The 20,690-nt window shown below is 40.5% G+C and overlaps 2 protein-coding genes across 9 annotated transcripts in view; one reads left to right on the forward strand and one right to left on the reverse strand.

Moving 5' to 3' along the window:
- Positions 1-8,071, forward strand: part of fhod3b (formin homology 2 domain containing 3b) — a 93,323-nt gene extending 85,252 nt beyond the window's left edge. For 4 of the 5 annotated variants that reach the window (XM_058646671.1, XM_058646669.1, XM_058646672.1 and 1 more), the window contains 8 exons: positions 308-427; positions 1,171-1,332; positions 1,518-1,708; positions 1,799-1,991; positions 2,927-2,950; positions 3,448-3,625; positions 4,203-4,364; positions 5,521-8,071. In XM_058646671.1, the coding sequence (XP_058502654.1) occupies positions 308-427; positions 1,171-1,332; positions 1,518-1,708; positions 1,799-1,991; positions 2,927-2,950; positions 3,448-3,625; positions 4,203-4,364; positions 5,521-5,603 (1,113 nt within the window). In that variant the 3' untranslated portion in view covers positions 5,604-8,071. The remainder of the gene's footprint in view (positions 1-307; positions 428-1,170; positions 1,333-1,517; positions 1,709-1,798; positions 1,992-2,926; positions 2,951-3,447; positions 3,626-4,202; positions 4,365-5,520) is intronic. The other variant, XM_058646670.1, reaches the window with a different exon arrangement.
- Positions 8,072-8,202: 131 nt separating this feature from the next.
- Positions 8,203-17,935, reverse strand: rxrbb (retinoid x receptor, beta b). 4 transcript variants are annotated; one of them, XM_058646676.1, is made up of 12 exons: positions 17,784-17,935; positions 16,535-16,728; positions 14,191-14,344; positions 13,763-13,942; positions 13,426-13,479; positions 12,053-12,213; positions 11,775-11,904; positions 10,438-10,555; positions 10,281-10,322; positions 10,103-10,194; positions 9,912-10,017; positions 8,203-9,804 (listed from the first exon to the last, which is right to left on the reverse strand). In XM_058646676.1, the coding sequence occupies exons 2-12, from the start codon at positions 16,673-16,675 to the stop codon at positions 9,657-9,659; spliced, it is 1,326 nt and encodes a 441-aa protein (XP_058502659.1). In that variant the 5' UTR covers positions 16,676-16,728; positions 17,784-17,935; the 3' UTR covers positions 8,203-9,656. The 4 variants fall into 4 exon arrangements, with proteins under 4 accessions (XP_058502659.1, XP_058502657.1, XP_058502658.1 ...); XM_058646674.1 differs by having other exon boundaries at positions 17,775-17,933; XM_058646675.1 differs by lacking the exon at positions 17,784-17,935 and adding an exon at positions 17,544-17,689.
- Positions 17,936-20,690: the final 2,755 nt, after the last annotated feature.

The following is a 20,690-nucleotide window of genomic DNA, read 5'->3' on the forward strand; positions in this document are numbered from 1 at the left end:
TCTTTTTCAACAAATGCAAATTAAAAAGTATTTAAGGAACCAATTATGGAAATTGAGTTTATTACCATACTGCAGGCGGCCACCAGGGGGCAAACGTAATGGTTCGGCTTCATTTATATTCTTGTTGTGGACATGCTTGTTTCCCTGTGTTTCATCAAACTTAGCGAAGTGACTGAATTTGGCTTCTCTGAAAAGCTTTAAAAGATGTAATCATTAAGAGCAGAATGTATTGTCACAGACAGGGACAGACAGGGACAGACGGGGACAGGTGATGTCCTTTCAGACTGTATCCTGTTTTGTTTTTTAGGAAGTGGCAGAGCCTCTTCAGGACCTGAAGGAAGGGATGGACCAGTTAGAGAAAAACAGCACACTCCGCCACATCTTGACCACACTGCTGGCTATTGGCAATTTCCTCAACGGCACCAATGTGAGTAATCTTCCAGACATATATGGCTTTAAAATGTCCTCTCTTTTTTTTTTTTTTTCCACTTTCCCTCTCTGTGTGTCTTTCATGCTCTTCCTCCATTTCCTGCCACGCCCCCCCCCCCCATGCTCCACTGCCAACATATTTATTTGGCAAGGACAACAGTGAACTCTGTGTGTGGAAGAATGTGCTGCTTGACTTGTCTGCAGCAGCAGAAACTCTGTCCTTCTACAGTTAAGAAATGCTTGTCTCTGCACAACCTGGCTCCGTCTGCTCTGGAAGTGTTTGTCTGGCCACTCGTGTGAACTCGCATGTCGGGTTTCCTTTTATAGTCTCACTTTGTGTCGGGGGTCTTTTACTTCAGCCTTGCAAGTGAACATCTGGGATAGGAGAGCTAAACATGCAAAGAGGGAAACATAAGTTGTCGACATCAAAACAAGTAGTTCCCGCAGATAATGGCTGCGTTTATATTTTTGCAGTAAGCCATTTGAAACTGGCATGAGAACAAGGGGCGCTCACGTTAGGATTGTGATCTTTCCTGATATATTCTGCTGTGGTGAGCGCAGCAGTAGATTATAGTGCTGATAATCTCAGCCTAATTAATCTACACACTTTTTATTTCAGGCTGTGCCAAAAAGGAAATTCGCTGCAGTTTGTTCTTTGAGTATTTTTTACTTTCAGTTACTTTCAGACAGTTGTTTCTGTTTCACATTGTGAGTGCGCTGCTGTAAATCCTGCATCTGTAGGCTAAAGGCTTTGAGCTGAGCTACTTGGAGAAAGTGCCAGAAGTGAAGGACACCGTCCATAAGCAGTCTCTGCTGCACCACACCTGCTCCTTTGTGGTCGAGAAGTTTCCAGACAGCACTGATCTCTACTCTGAGATAGGAGCCATCACCCGCTTGACAAAGGTGAAGCCGTGTTTACTTCTCAGAAGCTCATTAATGTTTGTTTTTTATATATACACATATATATATATATATATATATATATATATATATATATATATATATATATATATACACATCCTTTTTGGAGCAGCGATGACAAATAAAGAGTCTCTGAGTCATCATTTTTGCTGTGATGTTGCCGTCAGGTGGACTTTGACCAGCTTCAAGACAATTTGGCCCAGATGGAGCGACGGTGCAAAGCATCATGGGATCACCTCAAAGTCATAGCAAAGCACGAGATGAAGCCAGCGTTGAAACAAAAGATGTCCGACTTCCTCAAAGACTGTGCCGAGAGGATCATTATCCTCAAGATCGTACATCGGCGGATCATCAACAGGTGGGTTCAGCTGTAAATCGAATGCCGTTCGTTCCCGTTCCCGACTCCCGTTTGGTGCAGTGACGCCACGTCTCTTTGCACATTTCGCAGGTTTCACGCCTTCCTGCTGTTCCTGGGCCATCCGATATACACTGTGCGGGAAGTCAGCATTCACCGCTTCAGCAAGATCCTGAGTGAGTTCGCCCTGGAGTATCGTACAACAAGAGAGCGTGTGCTGCAGCAGAAACAGAAGAGGGCCAACCACCGGGAGAGGAACAAGACCAGGGGGAAAATGATAACAGATGTAAGTGGTGTTGGCCACCAGCAACAGTCACGTGTCGTCGTCCTCCACTTCTTGATCTTTTGTCTTTGTTTGACAAGTATTTCCTTAATTCCATGATTCCGATCCCTCAACGCGGGTTGTACTCTATATAATCCGGATAAAGCGCCAAACTGGGGCCAGTTATGACGGACGAGGCGTGTATTTACAGTGACATCAGCATAGTTTGCCAGTACTCGCATGTATAGGTTACTGCAAAAACACTCCTCTAATTGTTTTGAGTGTATCCCGTTCTGTAGCTGCAGCAGGCGAAGAAAGGCCAGAGCAAATACCTCCCTGCGTGATTAAAATCCCTTAAACCCCCGAGGAGTCGGCCTCTCAGAGCCGGACTCTGCAGCGGGGGCCTCTCGGCCTTCAAACGGACGCTAATTCAATCACTGTGTGAAAATTAAAACCTTTGGATATCCCTGAAGGAGAAATAACAAGACCCACACCCTGAACACATTCTTACAGAGGTGTTCAGTTGTTCCACAGCTTGTGTTTTGTTCTGGCTGTGAAATCCTGCTCAGACATCTTGTGAAACACACCTACTCTCTTTTCTTGTCATCAGGGTTAGATGATAAGATACAGCCGTGTAATCTTTTTTACAATGAGACTGCAATCACTGGCTTTGTTTAGGAGAAACACTGACAACTGGGGATCACGCGTAGACTAGAATGTCCAAACCTCCACCCACAACCTTTACTGTAGTGAGTCTGTAAATACCTGTGTGTGTCCCGTCTCTATGCTCCAAGCTACATGTTTATCATATGTCTTTATTGTAGTGTAAAAGCCTAATATCCTAGATATATGAAGATGTCCGCGTCTTTTAAATCAGATGCTATCACTTACGTGTGCACTTCTGTATTTACATCACAACTCACGGGGCATATTTGTGTCCGCTTCCTTCATCCCTGTAGAGTGAGGATGACGATGACAGTGAGGTAGGTGGGGGACATGAACTTGTCGTGACTCACATTGTTAGTTGTCGCAACTTTGAACAATAACTGGTGTGTTTGTGAGGACTAACAGAGGACGGGTCAGTGGAAAGACTGGAAGGATTCTGTGTTTGTTTGTGTGTGTGTGTGATCCCACGTGAATGAGGAAGTTCCACGGTGTTGATGAGAAACTTCCTTGTCGAAAATAATGGACTTCTCACAGCTAAATGCCTGAAGCTGGCGTGTCTGCATTGTTGCAAAAACAAAGTGTCACAGGAAGAAAAATAACGAAGTAGACACCTTAACATGTCTAACTATTTTAACATTAGTTAAAATTAACTGCCTTGACGTCGCTACGACGTGTTTGATGACATTTACCCAAGAGTTCCCCTGAAATACTAAGTCTTGCAGAGCATGGTGTTGCGTTTCCCCTTCTCCCACTCATGAATTATCAGCTGTTTTAATGCTGTTTCCCTCCCCTCCCCTCCCCTCCTTCCCCGCAGAGTGGTAAATTTGGCAGCTCCCCACAGGAAAGCCAGCCTCAGGGTATCCAGTATGCTGAAGACGCAGCCGAACATGAGAACATGAAGGCCGTTCTGAAGAGCAGCCTGCAGTGCGGGGAGGGCAGCACGTCCACAGTGCCGGGCCTCAGAACACGCACCAGAGCTGGCAGCGCCAGAGGTCAGTCTCTCAAACAGGTTACCGGGTTACGGCGCCGTCAAGAGATTTGCTTTTCTTTGTGAATACGACTACAAAGGGAACACACACATCTCTCATTTGGCCTCATTCTACCTGAAAAAGGTTATACTTTTTCCACATCTCATATCGCGCTCCTCACATACGTCCTCATTACCATTTTCCATTCCAGTAGCAGTTTCTTATCAGGTCTTAAATTTGCCCACACTTCCTTCTTTTATTTGAGTGCTGACTTGTACATGATCTGGAGCTGGTGGACTTCCTCAAAAAAACTCAAGCAAGTTTCCATGGTTACCCCATTCTATATAAAAAAAACGAGAGCTTGCCACAAACTAGACTAAACGTGGAAACTATGACCCGCTCCTTTAACTAAACATGACTACATTACACCTGCGTAACACCAGTGTGCTCATGTTGTAAGGCTTCACCCACACGCCACCGCAACTGTATTTCAAGACAGCAGAACTGTGGCCGATGAGAACCGAACGGTAAAGTGAACGTGAGTCACTGTGTCGCCGTTTCTCCAAAGAGTCTCTGTTTGTGCCCGTCCCCCGTCGTGCAGGGCGCGCTCCCCCGTGGTGCTCTGCCAGTGGTGACCCGGTGACCTGTGCGGATGACACGGCAGATGAGATCATGGAGAGGATCGTCAGGTCAGCCACTCAGGGGCCCAGCCAGCGGACACAGCCTCGAGAGAGGAGACGGTCCCGCGTCAACCGGAAATCACGTGAGTCATCGCGTCCACAACTGGACAATTAATGTGTGTTATACGCTCAGCTGTATGTGTAAATGAGAGGTGAGAAAGAGGTGAGAAGAGTGCTTGTGCAAGTATGACGAGATTTTAGGTCTAGTAAAAATAATGTTTCACTAGATAATTTTCCCCACCTTATCTATTGATCCACACTCCTGTCCTGAAGGTGGCAGTAATGCATCTGTAAAGCTGGTATATAGAACAAGGTTATTATAGTTAATGAAAACTAAGGAAAAACAAAAAACTAGAGATGAAAGAAAAATCGATAACTAACTGAAACTCTGTGTATGTTTATAAAACGATCTAAAATTAACTAAACTTAGAGTCAAATTGTGCTCAGTTTTGTATTTATTTTTTACTCTTGACGGCAATTTTGAAAGGTTTTATTTTCATTTATAATAAAATGTTTTCAGTTTGTTTCTGTTAAAATGTGGGGCATGTGCAAGTTAATCATACATTTAGTTGTGTTAGTAGATGTGTCTCATGAGGGTTATTTATCATCACTTACGTTATGTTCATGTGTGTCTTTAGTCTGTTGACTGTTAGACTTTTACCTTTCACACTAACTCAGCAGTATTATGCTAATGTTCAGGCTCATTTCTTGTCGACTGTTCTATTTGACTCGGGGATGGTTGTTCATTTGTCCCTATTAAAATTGGGTTTTTATGACACAATACTTATGACTTTTTTTACTTCTTGCACCTGGCAAATACAAAAAACTAAAACTAATTCAAACTAACTCGTTTTAAAAACTATAACTAATTAAAAATTCCAAATTCAAACTATTATAACCATGATATATATATAATCCACAACCCACAGAATAAGACAGTGTTGGTCATTTTTCATTTAGCATTTCAGATGTTGTAGTTGATGCACAATCATAATCCCAATCTGGCCCAAAGCGTCAATATTGTTTGCGTCTTACTCGTACGTACTGCAGTCTGAATGACTGAATGAATTCAAGGTTATTTTCACATATTTTGTCATTGACGTCTCCCTGTGTTATTAACTGTGCTAACGTCTCATCTCGTAAGCAAAGCTCTCACACCCTTACACAACAATAAAAGTTGTTTTTTAATACAATGTGTCTCACCTCACTTAGGCTTAATTTTTGTTCCCAACTGTGCAGTGAGGAGGACACTGAAGAATGGTTTGACCACAGAGGAGGCCAGCGCTCTTGGCTTCTCCAGCGGGACAGAGATGCAGGTATGAGCTGGACCTGGATCCCGTTGGGACATTTAAGACGTCTGGAATCCCCTTTTTACTGCGCCCCCTCCATTTTGCCTACATCCAACACGGCGACCCCACTGCAATCCGACTCGGCACTCATCCCTCCCTTTCAGCTTTCGATGAGTTCATCTCATTTTTATGCGTTTTAGTTGACGTAGGCTTGACGCAAAAGTGCTTCTTGAAGAGAGCGGATTAAAAAAAGAAAAAAAAAAGCTGAGCAAGATTTTATTCACAAACTGAACTACGGGGGCACAGAGAGCTGACACCGACCGACGCATTCAAACCACTCGGCTTTGCTGACGATCTGCAATCACCATCTTCCTTTGAATGTGACGTGTATTCTACTTAGTCGTCAGAATTGTTGGCAGGGCGTGCGCTTCAATCTCAGTGGCCTTGACTGAATCAAGAGGGCTAAACGTGGTACAGGCTCTACTTGCAGCTCTAGTATCATGTTGAATTGAAACGACATTTCATCTATTGAATAGATGGCATTGTGCAGAGTTATTGTTTTATACTACTGTGGTAGTTGTATGTTTCTGTTCCATTTTGCTCGAGAAGGTGCTCAAATAATAATAATTAAAAAAACACACATATATATATATATATAATTGCACTGGATGTGAAAGTATCAATGGAATGTGAAAACCTTGACACTGATGAACCACTCCGACATCTGCATCTAAAACTTTACTCGCCAGTTTTACCAGCAACTCCCCAACTACAGTAGCACAGTTTTTAAAGTCTGATCTAAATCCACAGATTGGAGGCAGGTGTCATTCGTTCACCGGGTACAGAGGAATTAATCCGAGGAACTAAATTACTAGTGAAAGCCATGTTTCGCACCAATGCTCGCCACGTAAACATTTCCAGCTTCAACAAACGCAGACGCGTTACGTCACGTGACCTATTCTCACTCATGGACTGAACAGTTGGGGGAGATTGTTTTGGGTTGTGCGCGACGGCAACCTGCAGAAGTTACAGTACGCTGTTTTTACTTTCAAGAAGATTTACGAGCTGCACATTTCAGAGTGCCTTTCAGAGACCGTTATTTATTAAGACGTTTTCAGGGACATAATAATAATAATGATAAAAAAAAGTCGGCAGTCTGCAAGGGGTGAAACAATCATATTGCAACCATTAATGAGCTGTGATTTATTTTTAACCAGTGTTTTTTAAACTTGCCCTTGCAAGAATTCCGGTTGTTTATTTGACCTCCAGTGATTTATCGTTTGGATCAAATAGTTTATGAAGATAGCTTTTTAAGTATTTATGACAACTTAGGGATGGTTATGCACATTAGCTGTATCCTGTGACCGAACTGTAGAACACGGGCAATTTGTTAATCCACTCAAGTCAAGTTCTCGGTAAAATGCAACATAAAAAAAAAGTAGTCAGCCATGTGATGTGTCGTTGGACTGGCATCACTGGAGATCAGTTACAGGACATAGAGAGTGTTCTTTCATTATTTAATTATGAATGTAAACATCAGAGGTTACACACGCGGTAACATAACATCTCCATGATTTATCAATATAATAAAAACACGTTAGTCCGTATTGAAATCGACAATAAGGAGCCTGCAGCAGCTCAACCTTTTAGAATGGGAGTATGTTCTTGAACTTTCGGTGAGCTCATTGTGCTTGTTTTGGTTCAACTGTTATGACCCTGGCTTCACCAGAACAACAGTTTGTAAGTTGCAAGTCATTCTATCCTATTGTAAATATTCACTGTGATGGAAACATAGCCATTGAGAGACAGGAATCTGGCGCATCACACGCTCAAGCTTCATAAAATCACACCAGCAATGCGTTTTTTGTTTTGTTTTGTGTTTCTTTTTACTGAAAACTATTCAGCACCTTAGACACGATGTGTAGCATGCAACTAAGAACTGAAGTGACGAGAGAGGAGCTCATTGCGTTTGCCAGATTGTACTGACTTTTGTCTAGGAACACAACACAGTAGAACGTGTAAAGTAATATGGGAGAACGCTGTAAAATAATGTACATGTCCTGATAATGTCCTTGTTCTTCTGTTTTTTTTTTGGTTTTTACTGTTTTTGCTCCATGTGTAGAATAGTGTATTATAGACTAAACGCAGTATTATTCTAAATATAATTTAAGCAAACCAGGCCATGCATGGTTTATTAAAAAAAAAAAAAGTGTCACTTCTGCTTGATATAAAGGGAGGTTAACTTTGGTTGTAGGTTGAGGTGTAGGTTTTGTGTTTTTACCAGCTACTCCCTGTGGAATCTCGTAGAAGCCTTTTTTTTTATTGCATTGCACTCATTTTATTCTATTCATGTAACGTTAGCCCCGCCACACACATCGCTGCCTGTGCCATTACATCACTGTGGAGCTTGGATACAAGCGCTATACAACCGAGGCTTCTATTGCATCTGTGTCCACAGCAAAAACTATGTAACAACTACAATAAAAAGGCTTGATAAAGCATCCTTTGTCCGTCTCTTGTAATTGTTTTCCAGTTGTTGTTTTGGCCTGGAATCCTCCAGGGAAACATAAATGTCACATTTGACACTTTTGGGGGGGGGGGGGGGGGGAGCAGATCCAAAAAAAGAGAAAAGAAAACTTAAGCCTCTTTATTTTTAGTCCACACAACCCATGCTTAAAGTCACTTACGTTCAAGAGCATACAGAGGTCTATGACGAGCTCGCCAACGCAGCTCATCTGGTGTTTGCACATGGCCATTACTTAGACCTCATTTGGTCTTGTTTAAAATTCCTATGTCCACAGGTGTTTTTGGATCAAAATGTGATTATGGTTTGCTTTCAATTAATTGCAGAGACATTACAATGAACAAGACAGCTACTTTTAAAAGGGGGGGGTAATAGGAAACACAACCTAGCGTCAAAAAAAGGGAGGTGGGGGGGAATGTGCTGAAACAATCTCAGCAAATCCAGTGCAACCCAAGACACGTTCTGCTTTATACTAGCTGAAAACTAAAAACAAGGGCACATAAGAATTATATAATTTGTATCTCCTGATCATAATTCAAATTTGTCAATGTACATTTTCCCTGAACAATTGCTTTTGCACAGTACCTTAGAATTGTATAGATAAATTACAAAATGGAATATTCCCTTTCCACCAGACATGATTTGATTTACTTTGTAAAACCCCTGAATGACTAACAGGCAGAAAGCTCTTATGCATTTTACATTTTATATTGCTACATTTTCAATAAAAATTAACAAAAGGATTTTCAGTTTTGCATATTTTCTTAGGTTTGTGGTTCTGTGTGCATCTGCACCAACAAAGTCAAATTATCTCTGAAATAGCACCAAAAGACAAACACCTGACCATTTCAGAGGCCCCGGTGTTTGTTACAAGTATGTTTTAGAAATAGTACATAGCAAATGTGCAGTGCAGTCTAATTGTTAACCACAAAGTGATTAGATTTATAAAATGGCAAAGAAGTAAACAACACTACCTGTATATTAACAGACACATAGCTGATCCTCAATTAACGTGGACACCGACTGTCTATCCCAGGGTCACTGTTGGGAATTTATATTCTGCAATATTTAGAAGTAAACTCAGAGCTGTGACAGGTCTGGTTCAATTTAGAAGTTTTAAAAAGAAGACCATTTCCATAATGCTTACTCACAATTCAGTTTGCCTTCCTTTTAAAGAACAGGCTTTAGGTATCAGTTCACCTTAAGAAACAACTGAAGCTTAACGTTGAAGGTGTCTAAAAAGTTTATATAAAAAGGTGTACCCAAATTATAGCAATTCCTGTGAGGGAAATATGTAAATGTTTACATTTTTAAAAATACTTTTTTTTTTTTATAACCATAGTTACTCATGAAGTTATTTCAACATATAGCACCAGCATGTAGATCATGCCACGCCTTGGGTTTGGTCTAAAGAGCAAATCTGTGTCGCACTAAGAAAGTGCGACACAGAGAGAAGTGAGCCAAATTGACAAATCTTCAAAGAACTTAAAGTGCCACTCCAGTCCCACTCCAGCTTCCTAGACTTCAGCTATCTGAACCTAACCACAGTACACGTTTCCTATCTAAGACAACTGATGGGGAGCTTCAAGCATTTCCATGAGGAAAGTGTCAATAGGTGTGTCACCGATCAGCTTGAAGAAAAAGAGATGCTCCAAGCACTTCAAGCCAATGGATCTTAGTGCCGGCAGCCGAAGTAGGAGCTTGGCAAACCTACAGGAAGGAGACATATTTTTAGTGTATTTAGTTTAACCAATTAATCAAAGACACGGGTGAAAACAAATGCAGTAGAATAACTTGTCACAGAAGACGACATGTACCTTCCCTGCTGCTCTGGGTATTTCTGTTTACAGTAGGCTTCCAATGATGCATAGACCTTTTCTCTCAGGAGCTCCACCTCACTGGTGTTGGAAAGCCCTTTAGCATCTACAGGAAAGCACAACATATTTCATCCATGGTCTCAACACCAAAACGTTATTTCTCTTTTGCAGATATGAGCAGAATGGAGCACCTGGGTTGAAGAGGACAATGGCTCGGAGGCAGCCCAGCTCTGTTTTGTCCATTTGCATATCACGCATTTTATTGACAAGCTCAGTGAGAACCCTTAAAAAATGACAGACAATCCAGAGATTGTAAAGAATGTAAAATACACAGCATTTATGACGTAGAAGAGTAAGATGTGAAATCACCTGTCAAATATGGCGCCAACCTCTGCACTCTGCACATTCTCCCTGCATTAAAGAAAAGCAGCCATTGTGTAGATAACTAAACTCATAAAACGTAAAAAAAAGGCAAAACAAGCTGCAGTTTAGCATGCAGACATTTATTACATCTCCATCAGTCTACCTGTCAAAAATAGCTCCAACTCCTGCACTGTTACGCTGCAGCTCAGACGCCAAGAGAACTCCATCCTTCATAGCAATGGAGCGATGGGAGAAGGAGGCGATGAGGAGCTCATTCCATCCTGACAGGAGAAATGCAATAAAAAACTAATAAGACAATGTGAGGACAGCAGAAACCAAAGTGAAAAGTGAATAGCTGTTTTATAGATGAACTCTTAGTTGTGTTTTAAGACATGGTCTTGGTCAAATCCGTCAAAAGCTACGTCCCAATCCATGGACTGGATCGTTCTGAACGATGCGGAAGTGAAGCAGCCTATGAGACAAACATTCACACTCCATAGGATCCGGCCCATGGATCGGTGCATAGCGAGGATCAATTATTGCAATATCGCCCACCCCTGCTCTGCCACCTCTGGAGAGACAAGTAAGTACATCTCAGGGTGAGCTGTCTCATAAATACCTGTGTACAAACACATAGCATTCAATCTGCGTTGTTTTCATCCGAGGGTGATAATGTAAAATAAAACGGAGCCGCACTCGATCCCAATGAAGTCGACAGACTTGTGTTTCTATCAAATAATCAATAATAATCAAAAATTAAGCTGTTAATGATCGTAACATTATTACATTTCAGATAAAGAGTGGAAGGTCAGAGTGTTGATTTCATCTCTCTCTGACTGACTGACTGCTGCATGTCATTAATACACTACATACTTATACATACTCTAAATACACTAGCAGCTTCACCACATGCATTAACACCTGGTATTAACATGTGTCTCCAGTGTCCACATCAAGATGGGATTGCTTTTATATCACGGTCATCCCCCCAACATCACCTCTCCTTCTGCAAAGATTTCCAGCAGCAGACATCCTGTGCACTGCCATATCAACAACAACGTTAGCCGAAAGTGAAGTTGACTCCTCTTTGCTTTTGGGAGCAGGAGAAGTTGTCATTTTCAACAATTGGAAAACTGACTAAGGAGATTGCACAGTTGTGTTGCCGCTGTCAGGCGCTATCCAATTGCAATCCCATTACAGAAAACACATTTTAATGCCAGGTGTAAACAGAGCCGAAGTGTCTTTGTAGGCATGATTGGCTCTGATGTAAAAGTTGTTTCACAAAGCCTTGTGTTCTAGCTTCGAAAACTGTTGATTTTACACTTTATGGTGCAAATACAAAACTAAAAGTGTTGCACACAGCAGTATCTCAGTATAAGACTCTTACATCAAAAATGTTAGAAATACTCCTTTTCTTCAATGTTTTTGGTTGAATAGGTTTTGGAATCTACCTCGTTTAACTGCAGCATGATCATTTTAAGACACAGTTTTCACTCGTACCTGCACGCAGGAGGATGACCTGATCATCAAGAGGCAGTTCAGAGAAATGAGGGATTCTCTTGGCCCACTCCACTAAAGCAAACAACTGTTTGTCGGCAGTCTGACAGATGTTGGTGACTGCGTCGTGTGGCTAAAACAATACAAATACAAGGTTTCTTAGTTACATATCCATACAAAATGCTTCCACTCACAGAACATTTTAATTATCTTGAAATTTGAAAGACCATTAGAAGCAAATGACAGACGGTCACAAACTTGTGCCCCCACCCTCCACTCACAGAATTGCCTGCAGAGCCTCCATCAGAATGAAGCTCAGTCTTCTGCTCTACTGCAGTCTCTGCCTCCAAGATCTTCTCCACAGGCATCTCCTCATTCACGCCAACACTGACCTCCAACTCTCCTTCACGCTCACGGTTCCTCTGGCGCTCCTCCTGGACCGCTGCATCAGACCAAACATACAGAAACAGGAAGAGGAATGAGAGGATGGTTAACACTTTAAAATGACGAGCCTCTGCAGCAGAAGCTGTATTGTAATAATGGTAATAATGTCAGTGTTGTATTCATTTAAGAACTTAATGTAAGGGTCCTATTCCTTAAGAATCATTCAGCTTATTGTTTTTCAGACAACACATCGTTACATTTTGACTGCATTTACTGAAATGGCAACTATACTCCAGCATCATGCTGGCCTATCAAACACAAAGAACCGTGAGGATAAGTTAGAGAGCCAACAAACTTAAAAATAAACAGTGGGGAAAGTGCTAAAAACTGATCTCAGCAAACAGACAAGATCAAATTAGGAGAAAAAAACGATCTCAGAATACTGACACTGTAACTACCGATCTCACTGGTAGTTCAAATACTGACAAGTACGTGATTTCGCTGGGAGGGTCCAATAAGCGCAACTCAATGGTCTCACTCGCGAACAATTGATCTCTTTGCTGCTTCAACAGTGATCGACTACATCCAATTGTACATACAGACCAGTAACACAAAAGCAGAGACTACAGCTGGCTAACTGTAACTTAAGCAGGGCTGCAACGAATGATGATATTGATAGTCGAATAAATGAATAATCAGCAGATTTGTTTCGGTTTATTAGGAATAAACACTAGTAAAGTTATTAATACAAATAAAAATAGGGAAAACAGCTACTTCTGTAACTCACTGCACTTGACACGTTAGCAAACATGACTTAAAACAGTACTTGTGGTCTATTATTTCTGTAAACAGACCATAGTAAGTGTAACGGACTGATGCTAATTGAGCCCTGTACGCATTAATGCACGGAACTCATTTTCAACAATGTGTAAATCTTCAGAGACATCTCAGCCACAATTAAATATTTTTCTAAGACATGTTTTAATTCTTATAGCTCAGAGACCAAAGTCAAAGAACACAGAGGAGTCTTCTAAACCACTCCAGGGCGTGGTGGAAGTGGTGTCAAAACTTCTGTTATGTTAATCATTTTAACGATCAGTGTTATGTATTTTGTCGACTAATCGTTGCAGCCTGAAACTTAAGTCCATCACATACTCATTTCTGGGTAAATATTCACTCACAAAACACCCTAGTGAAGAATTAAAAACAATAAGCTAATTCTCCAAGTAAAATTAGTATACAATAGCTTTATCAATATTTAGTGCCATACTCATCCATCCCTCATCTTTTCCATCTTCTTTATTCCATTTTACATGTTTGACCACTATTGAAAGATGGAGAAAGGGAAGAATAGGAGAATGAGTGGGAGAAAGGGAGAGGGGTTAGTTATGTAAAACCATCCCTAATTTACCCTAACCATCCCTGATATATCTTCCCTTGAGTTTATCTTTTTTTTCAATATCTATACAGAAAAAAACATAACCTTCTGTTGTACATTGGTCTGATATATGTCCACATCACAAAACATGAGTGCCCAAGCCTTCAATAGCCAAAAAAGCCTCTCCAATTCAACGGAAACCTCTGCTGCAACCCCCTTTCATGCGTACCTTCCCTCTTCATGCCCATAGCCAGGCACTTCTGGTAGCGGCAGTACTGGCAGCGGTTGCGCTGGCGTTTGTCGACCAGGCACTCTTTGTTATCCCTGCAGGTGTAGCTCAGGTCTTTACGCACAGTTCGTTTGAAGAAACCTTTACATCCCTCGCAGCTGTACACTCCATAGTGTTTGCCTTTAAAATGCAGAAATTTAAAAATTACAGTTAGATACCAAAAGGAGAAACATAAACAACTGATTGAACACAATTAGGTCATTTACATTTTTAGCTAAATTAGGAGGGTTTTTTTTTTTTTTACTGTTGAGCAAACACTTTAAGATATTACACAGTAAGGTGTCATCCACACTAGCTGGCCAAGGGATAAAACAGGCACCAGCTGAGGTTTCCTTTCTGCCAATTATGTTATTGGCCCCCTCACTCACCAGAGGAGCGGTCTCCACAGATGACACACAGACGCTTCTGAGACATCATTATTCCAGGGCTGTGTGGTGGCATAGGCCTCAAGCCAAAAGGAGGCTTGACATCCTCCGAACTGCTTATCGAGTGCATCCCTGATATGGATGCTGAGGAAGAGATCTGCATACATAGAGTAGAAAAAAAAACTGTATGTAATGGCAGTTTTTTAGTTTAATAAGTAGGAGTGGTCACTTTTTTCAATACAGATGAACAATTATACGGTAGTGTCCAGTACACAAACAAAAGTTTCTATCAACCAAAAACATCCCGAGAGCTTTGTACATACATGACACTGCAGTGGACCCTTTGCTCCACAGCGGTACACTGATTGATAGAGTATTGTCATACGACAACAGGAAAGGAATGAGAGAAAAACACAAGATATACCAAATACGCTACATTGTGACAGAGAGAATTTAAGGCCATTTGAGTGCACTCTGTTGCTTGCTTCTTTGATACATTTTTGGCAGACTACACTGTATTGCCATAGACTGTATATAGAGCTGAAACAATTACTCAATTATTAATCGATCACTAAATTAATAGTCAACTATTTTGCTATATTAATCGGTTTGAAGCTTTTTTTCATTATTAAAACAAGATTTCTGATTGTTTCAGCTTCTTCAATGTGAATATTTTCTGGTTTCTTTGCTCCACATAACAAAGAAACAATTAAAACTGAATCATCTTGGTATAAGAACAAAAACAAGACATTTGAGAACATCATCATTTTCAGGTTTGACAAACACTGATGGACATTTTTCAACATTTTCTGACATATTATGGACCAAACAATTACTCGATTAACCGAGAAAATAATCGACAGATTAATCGATTATGAAAATAATTGCAGCTCTAACTGTATATTCTTCTGGTTGAAAAACAAACTCCTGTGTTGAAGCCTTTAGATTTACAATTTGACTGGCACCACGACTGGTTTTACAAATGGAAATTCAGAGACGTCATGTTCAACCTGCCACCAATTGGACCATACAGCTGTCAATTACACACGGTGTCCACTCATGAGTGCTGTGCTTTATTATCCATTTTTCTCTAAAGGGAACATAATTGACAAAACTGACATCATGTGGTTTTGAAGCGGACCTGAAACTAGCAACTGAGACATTAACTCCTCAGGAAAATGTTTAATGACTATTCAGTTCAGTTCAGTTTTAGCAAACGTAAGAGTCCGCCCATTGCGGCTGACTGCAACTTCCCCCCAACTTCCTGGCTACACAAAAAAAAATCCACTTTTATGTATCTATGCATCTTGTGCTGGCATTATGTCACACTACTGGCATAGCTGACATTGCCATCCTTCTTTCATGCCCCACACTGGAAACATAAACCAGATTAAGGTTCACTGCACTGTACTGCACACACAGTACTAGCACAATTTCATGGAAACCTAGCAGTGGAGTACCATTGAAAAAAATAAAATAAATCTACACCCAACAGCAATAAGACTGACTAAAAAACAATTAAAAATGTGCTTGAAAAATCCACTATCAAACAGAGGGGTGGGAATATCTATGTATATACTTGTAGGTCAATGCTTCAAACAATAAATTAATTCATTACATATCTATTTCTTTGAACAACATTAAACAATTCTGGACAGAATTAATGAACAGATAGCTCATCTTTTTACTAATACTTATTACTATTAACGCATGTTTGTATAATTTAACTAACTTATTGTGAGTTATTTTTGTCCTGTTAGCATAACAAACAAGGGGCACAGACGTGCTGTGAGCTGCACTTTAGCTAAATGTTTGACAAGATTGTTATATTAATCACCTTTACACATGTTCTCTGTATCTCCTGCTGTGACACGGACCATATCACTCTTATTGATACAGTATTTCAAAATTTAGCCCCGGAGTCGGTTTAGAACCGAGTTTTGGTCGTGACCCCATAGTGTAAAGTAGCAATGAATAGCATCCAACACTAAATCGGTATTTTGTTAAAAGGGTGCACAAGAACACCAAAATGTCTGTTGATGATTGTAGGATAGATACGTTGAACAGGTTTAGGGTTTGTATACTGTACTCTACTATACTGTACTGGACATATTAAGTGCATTAATGCAATTTTTTATGTAAACGTTTATATTTTTATTAGTGCACCAGGTTAGAGATACAAAAATGATTAGTTCTGTGAAAATCAATTTCATCTCTTAGTATGGAAACGGAAATATGCCTACATTTATCATTATTTAATTGAATCATGAAAATCAGCAGCTACTCAGCAAAATGTAACATACATGGACAATGGCATCATTTCACAGACTCTTGTGGCTTTCAATACCTGACTGTTGCTGATGGGTCCAAATCCCAGAGAGGGTGAGACCACTGGAGAGTTAAGTGAGGGGCTAATCACTGAGAACGGAGAACCCAAGATGTTGGTGGGGCTGTTGGAGGCTGAACTGTTGGGCTGCTGTGAGGACATGACTTATATGCAACCCAGTGGAGAGGATGATGTCCTGTCTGAAGGATATCAATCTAAGGGAAATAACAATAATAACATCAATAGTAATGTTAATAAAACCTCAATATCATTCGTTCGTTTCTTGCATATATACATTTTTTTTTCTGACACTTGAACAATTCCATCATACAAGACAGTGATAATTAGTTACAGACCTTGTTGCACAATATAGTGTCAACGACATCACATTTTAGCAACAGTTAGCCCGGCGACCGATACATTAAACGCACCAACATACCGTACACATTCAAACAATCACACAAACGATAATTTGACGGACTAATAGGAGTCAACCACCGCATTTTTACGCGAAATGGAATCCCAAACTCCACATGGTTATAGAATAAAACCCTGGTAACATTAATCAAAAATACACTGAGCTGATGACGTGTTGAGTGAAAACCTTTGTTCAAACTAAAGCTACACTCAAATGCATTTACACAGTACATTTGCTAATATTTTTGTCTTCTTTGCTAACTTTAGCTGGCTCCCGATAGCATCGCAAAATATTACACGTTTGCTAAACTGGGTTAGCAATACGCAGTTACCTCCACGTTAACGCTACTCTGTGAAGAACGGCATTAAATTGATTCTAACCATAAAATTGGACGACAATATTAACGAGCATTTTGTACAGTCTTTAACTGTACAGTACATAACTAGCCATATAGCATGAATACTCCCCCGTCTTTTCTTTGGCTGTTAACCCGTTAGCTAACTTCAAGTCGGTAAATGTTCGGAGGACCTTCGGTAGGTTAGCTATTAGTTGCTATGCGTCTACCGTTACAACCTTTAAAGTTATTTTCTAAATATCATTGTATGTACATACCCCGTTATTCATCGAAAACGTGGAGCTTGATGACTCGACGGTGGTCGAGCCACTCCAATAAATCCGCACAACTGGTGCTAGGCAGCTAGGATTAGCTCGCTAGCTGCAAATACGGCTAGCCCAAAGCTAACACAGCTAACATTAGCCTAGTGCGAGGCTCAAGGTGATAGTCTGGAGAAGCAGTAGACAAAACAAGGGATGGTGTCGTGTTTGAAGGTTGAAATTACTTACCAGACACACCTCGGACACATTGTTGAAAACCACTTCCCCGTGGTCGCCGGAGTTAAGTAAAGGGAAACAGCCAGACAACAGGCCGACGCTCAGATCCAGTTTACTTCAACCTGACGCCACTGCCTCCGCTGTTGTTGTTTACAGGCCATGCTGGCTTAGTGCCAGAAGCATCCCTAGAGTCAAAATGTCTCATGAGACCACCCATGCAAGCAGCAGCAGTCATATGATGACAGCACATGTGCAGCTGCATGCATTATTTAATCACATTTAGGTATTTGCCCACATATAATTGTTAACATTATTCATATGTAAATACTGTTGGCTGCTTGTCACAAATACAAATAAATATCATACTGTACTTTGCTCTGAAGAAAATCCCACACCTTTTACAATGCATCAAGGCTGCACAATATTAGGAAGACGTGCAATGTCATTGTTAAATATTGCACTGACAATTTGACAGGATTTGGATTAATGTTCTGCTTCTGCAAACAAAAATTTGCTGGAATGATGACAAAATCTGACAAGTTAAAAATTAGATAAAGGACTCACTCTATCTGTGTGCGCCTCTAGGTTTTGTTACCCCTTGTCAACACCAGTAGTCCTAATAAGGAATAATGAAACAGAACCTAATTTTTGAGGCTGGTTAAAGTGTAACTATACCTCTGTGTGCATATGGTAATGCACACAGGTATGCTAAGCTGATCCAGATGCACATCTTCACAATTTACTGTAAGGGTCATACATGCAGTGTTGTTATGTAAATAAATACAAATACTTTGTTACTGTACTTAAGTACAAAATACACATATCTCTACTTTGTTATTAGCAACTTTTACTCCACTAAATTTCCTTTAACTATCTACCAAAGTGGTAAGATACTTGTACTTTTACTCAAGTATCCCTTTAAGTTACACTAGACACTTTATACTAGACTGCATACATGTTAACTCTTACTCAAATTTTGCCATTGGCTTCCTTGGTCACCTTCTTGTGTAATCAGCACAAGGCTCATTGTACCAGACTCCTCCCTTCTTATATAAACCTCAGAGGTGTTGCTTTGTTACCTTTTTCTCGTCATCACTTGGGTGAGGTGTAAGCGATTGAGGAGCATCATCTCAACAAGCACCTGCAGTGGGGGTCTTTCAATCAGTTGCAACTGGTGTTAAATTCACTACCAGACCACACCCCTGCACTGCTCCCCACTCTCCCTCCCTCACATAGGCCTTATCCACACATAATCAGACCCTTCCCAATCCCTACACAATCTTTTTCTTTTAATTCTTAAAAAAGTTTCCTGTAAACACAGCATTGTTTAAAGAAATGCCTTTATACACATGACACCCCCCAAAACGACTCTAAATGCTGTGGTATTTGAATAAGAGACAGAATGAAGAAAACTGGTAGAACTAAGGAAAGGAACTACGACAAAGCAGATAATCACACGAAAACACAATGGGTAGCGTTTAGAGATTTTCCTACTGTGGGGCCCGTTTGACATAAATAGCATTTTAGTTCTCTCGAAAGCCAATCTGTAACTTATAACTTTTGCAGATTCTTCTGATTAATTCAGTTAATATGTTTGGTGGCAAGTAACTTTTACATGATATTCCAGCAGTAAAGGTTGCATAAGTGTAAAATATGCAGAGGAGTTTTTAAGTTAATCTTATGAGTTCACTTTTACAGTGGGTCAAATTTAGAGATAAGATTTGAATTGTGGTTATGTGTTTGTACAAGCACCCATCCACCACTTTATCCTCCTCATGAGGGTCGCAGGGGGCCAATCCCAGCTGACCTACGGCGATAGGCGGGGTACACCCTGGACAGGTTGTCAGTCCACCACAGGGCCAATATAGAGACAAACAACCATCCACTCTCACACTCACACTTATGGGCAATTTACCTAATCCATAAATCTGTATGTTTTTGGACTGCAGGAGGAAACGCACACAGGGAGAACATGCAAACTCCATGAAGGAACCCCATTCTTCTTGCTGCTAAGGCAAGAGGTGTATACACAAGCGTGTGAATAATTATTATGAGAATATGTGAATAAGGCCACACGGTGGTTGTAGTGGTTAGCACTCTTGCCTTTGCAGCAAGAAAACCCGGGTTCAAGCCCTGGATGAAACAAGGGCCAAAAACATGCAACATGGGAATAAGGTAAATTGGACACTCTACATTGACCATAGGTGTGAGAATGATATATGTGACTTGGGTGTCCCAGCCCCCCCATCCCATCACCCTATGTCAGCTGAGATTGGCACAGCACCACCTGTTTATAATAATTGAATTTGATATAATTTTGATTTTTTTAAAATTATTATTATTTAAATTCGAGTTCAAACAGCCACACAAAACATCACAATACTATTTTGTATTATTTGATTGTTTATCCAGTATCACATTTGGGTGAATAATCAAATAAATAAATAATTTAATATTGATTTTTTTGATACACATAATCAGGTCAGTGCATGCTCTGTCATTAGTCTGAGCACTTAATTATATGTCACTTAATGACAGCAAAGATGTGTTAATAACTGTTGGGTGTTTCCCCTCCAACGCACTGTCCTTTAATTTAGGACAGGTGTCACCATTTAAAAGAAAGACACTTTTCCTCATTCTTGACAAACCTCGTCACCGATGGACAAAATGGCAAAGACTAATTTTCATTAATTAAAAATTCCGATACATTTGTTTCCAAATTAAATGGGTTGCCTACTTGCAATCCTTGCATTTCATAGCAGGCGTGGCTCTTTTCAGGTATCCTATCATTTTTATTTAATCTCCACACAACACAAAACCATGTAGTGTGCACACAGTACGAGACAGAGGAAAAAAAACTTGTCAAACCGCTTTGTAATTGCAGCTGTTCTGCAAGACATGTCTCTCAACAAGCCGAGTGGCATTCTT

This window comes from Solea solea, chromosome 13, assembly GCF_958295425.1.
Source record: "Solea solea chromosome 13, fSolSol10.1, whole genome shotgun sequence".
Lineage (NCBI taxonomy): Eukaryota > Metazoa > Chordata > Actinopteri > Pleuronectiformes > Soleidae > Solea > Solea solea.

What these genes read in the sequence shown, in the direction of transcription:
- rxrbb (XM_058646676.1), bottom strand. Translation starts at nt 16,675, where the DNA reads ATGTCCTCACAGCAGCCCAACAGTTCAGCCTCCAACAGCCCCACCAAC. An exon ending in AAAAGATGAGGGATGGATGA is followed by an intron (nt 12,214 to 13,425) that starts GTATGGCACTAA and finishes GGTCTGATGCAG; the next exon opens with CGGTCCAGGAGGAGCGCCAG. An exon ending in GTTGGCGCCATATTTGACAG is followed by an intron (nt 10,195 to 10,280) that starts GTGATTTCACAT and finishes TCATTTTTTAAG; the next exon opens with GGTTCTCACTGAGCTTGTCA.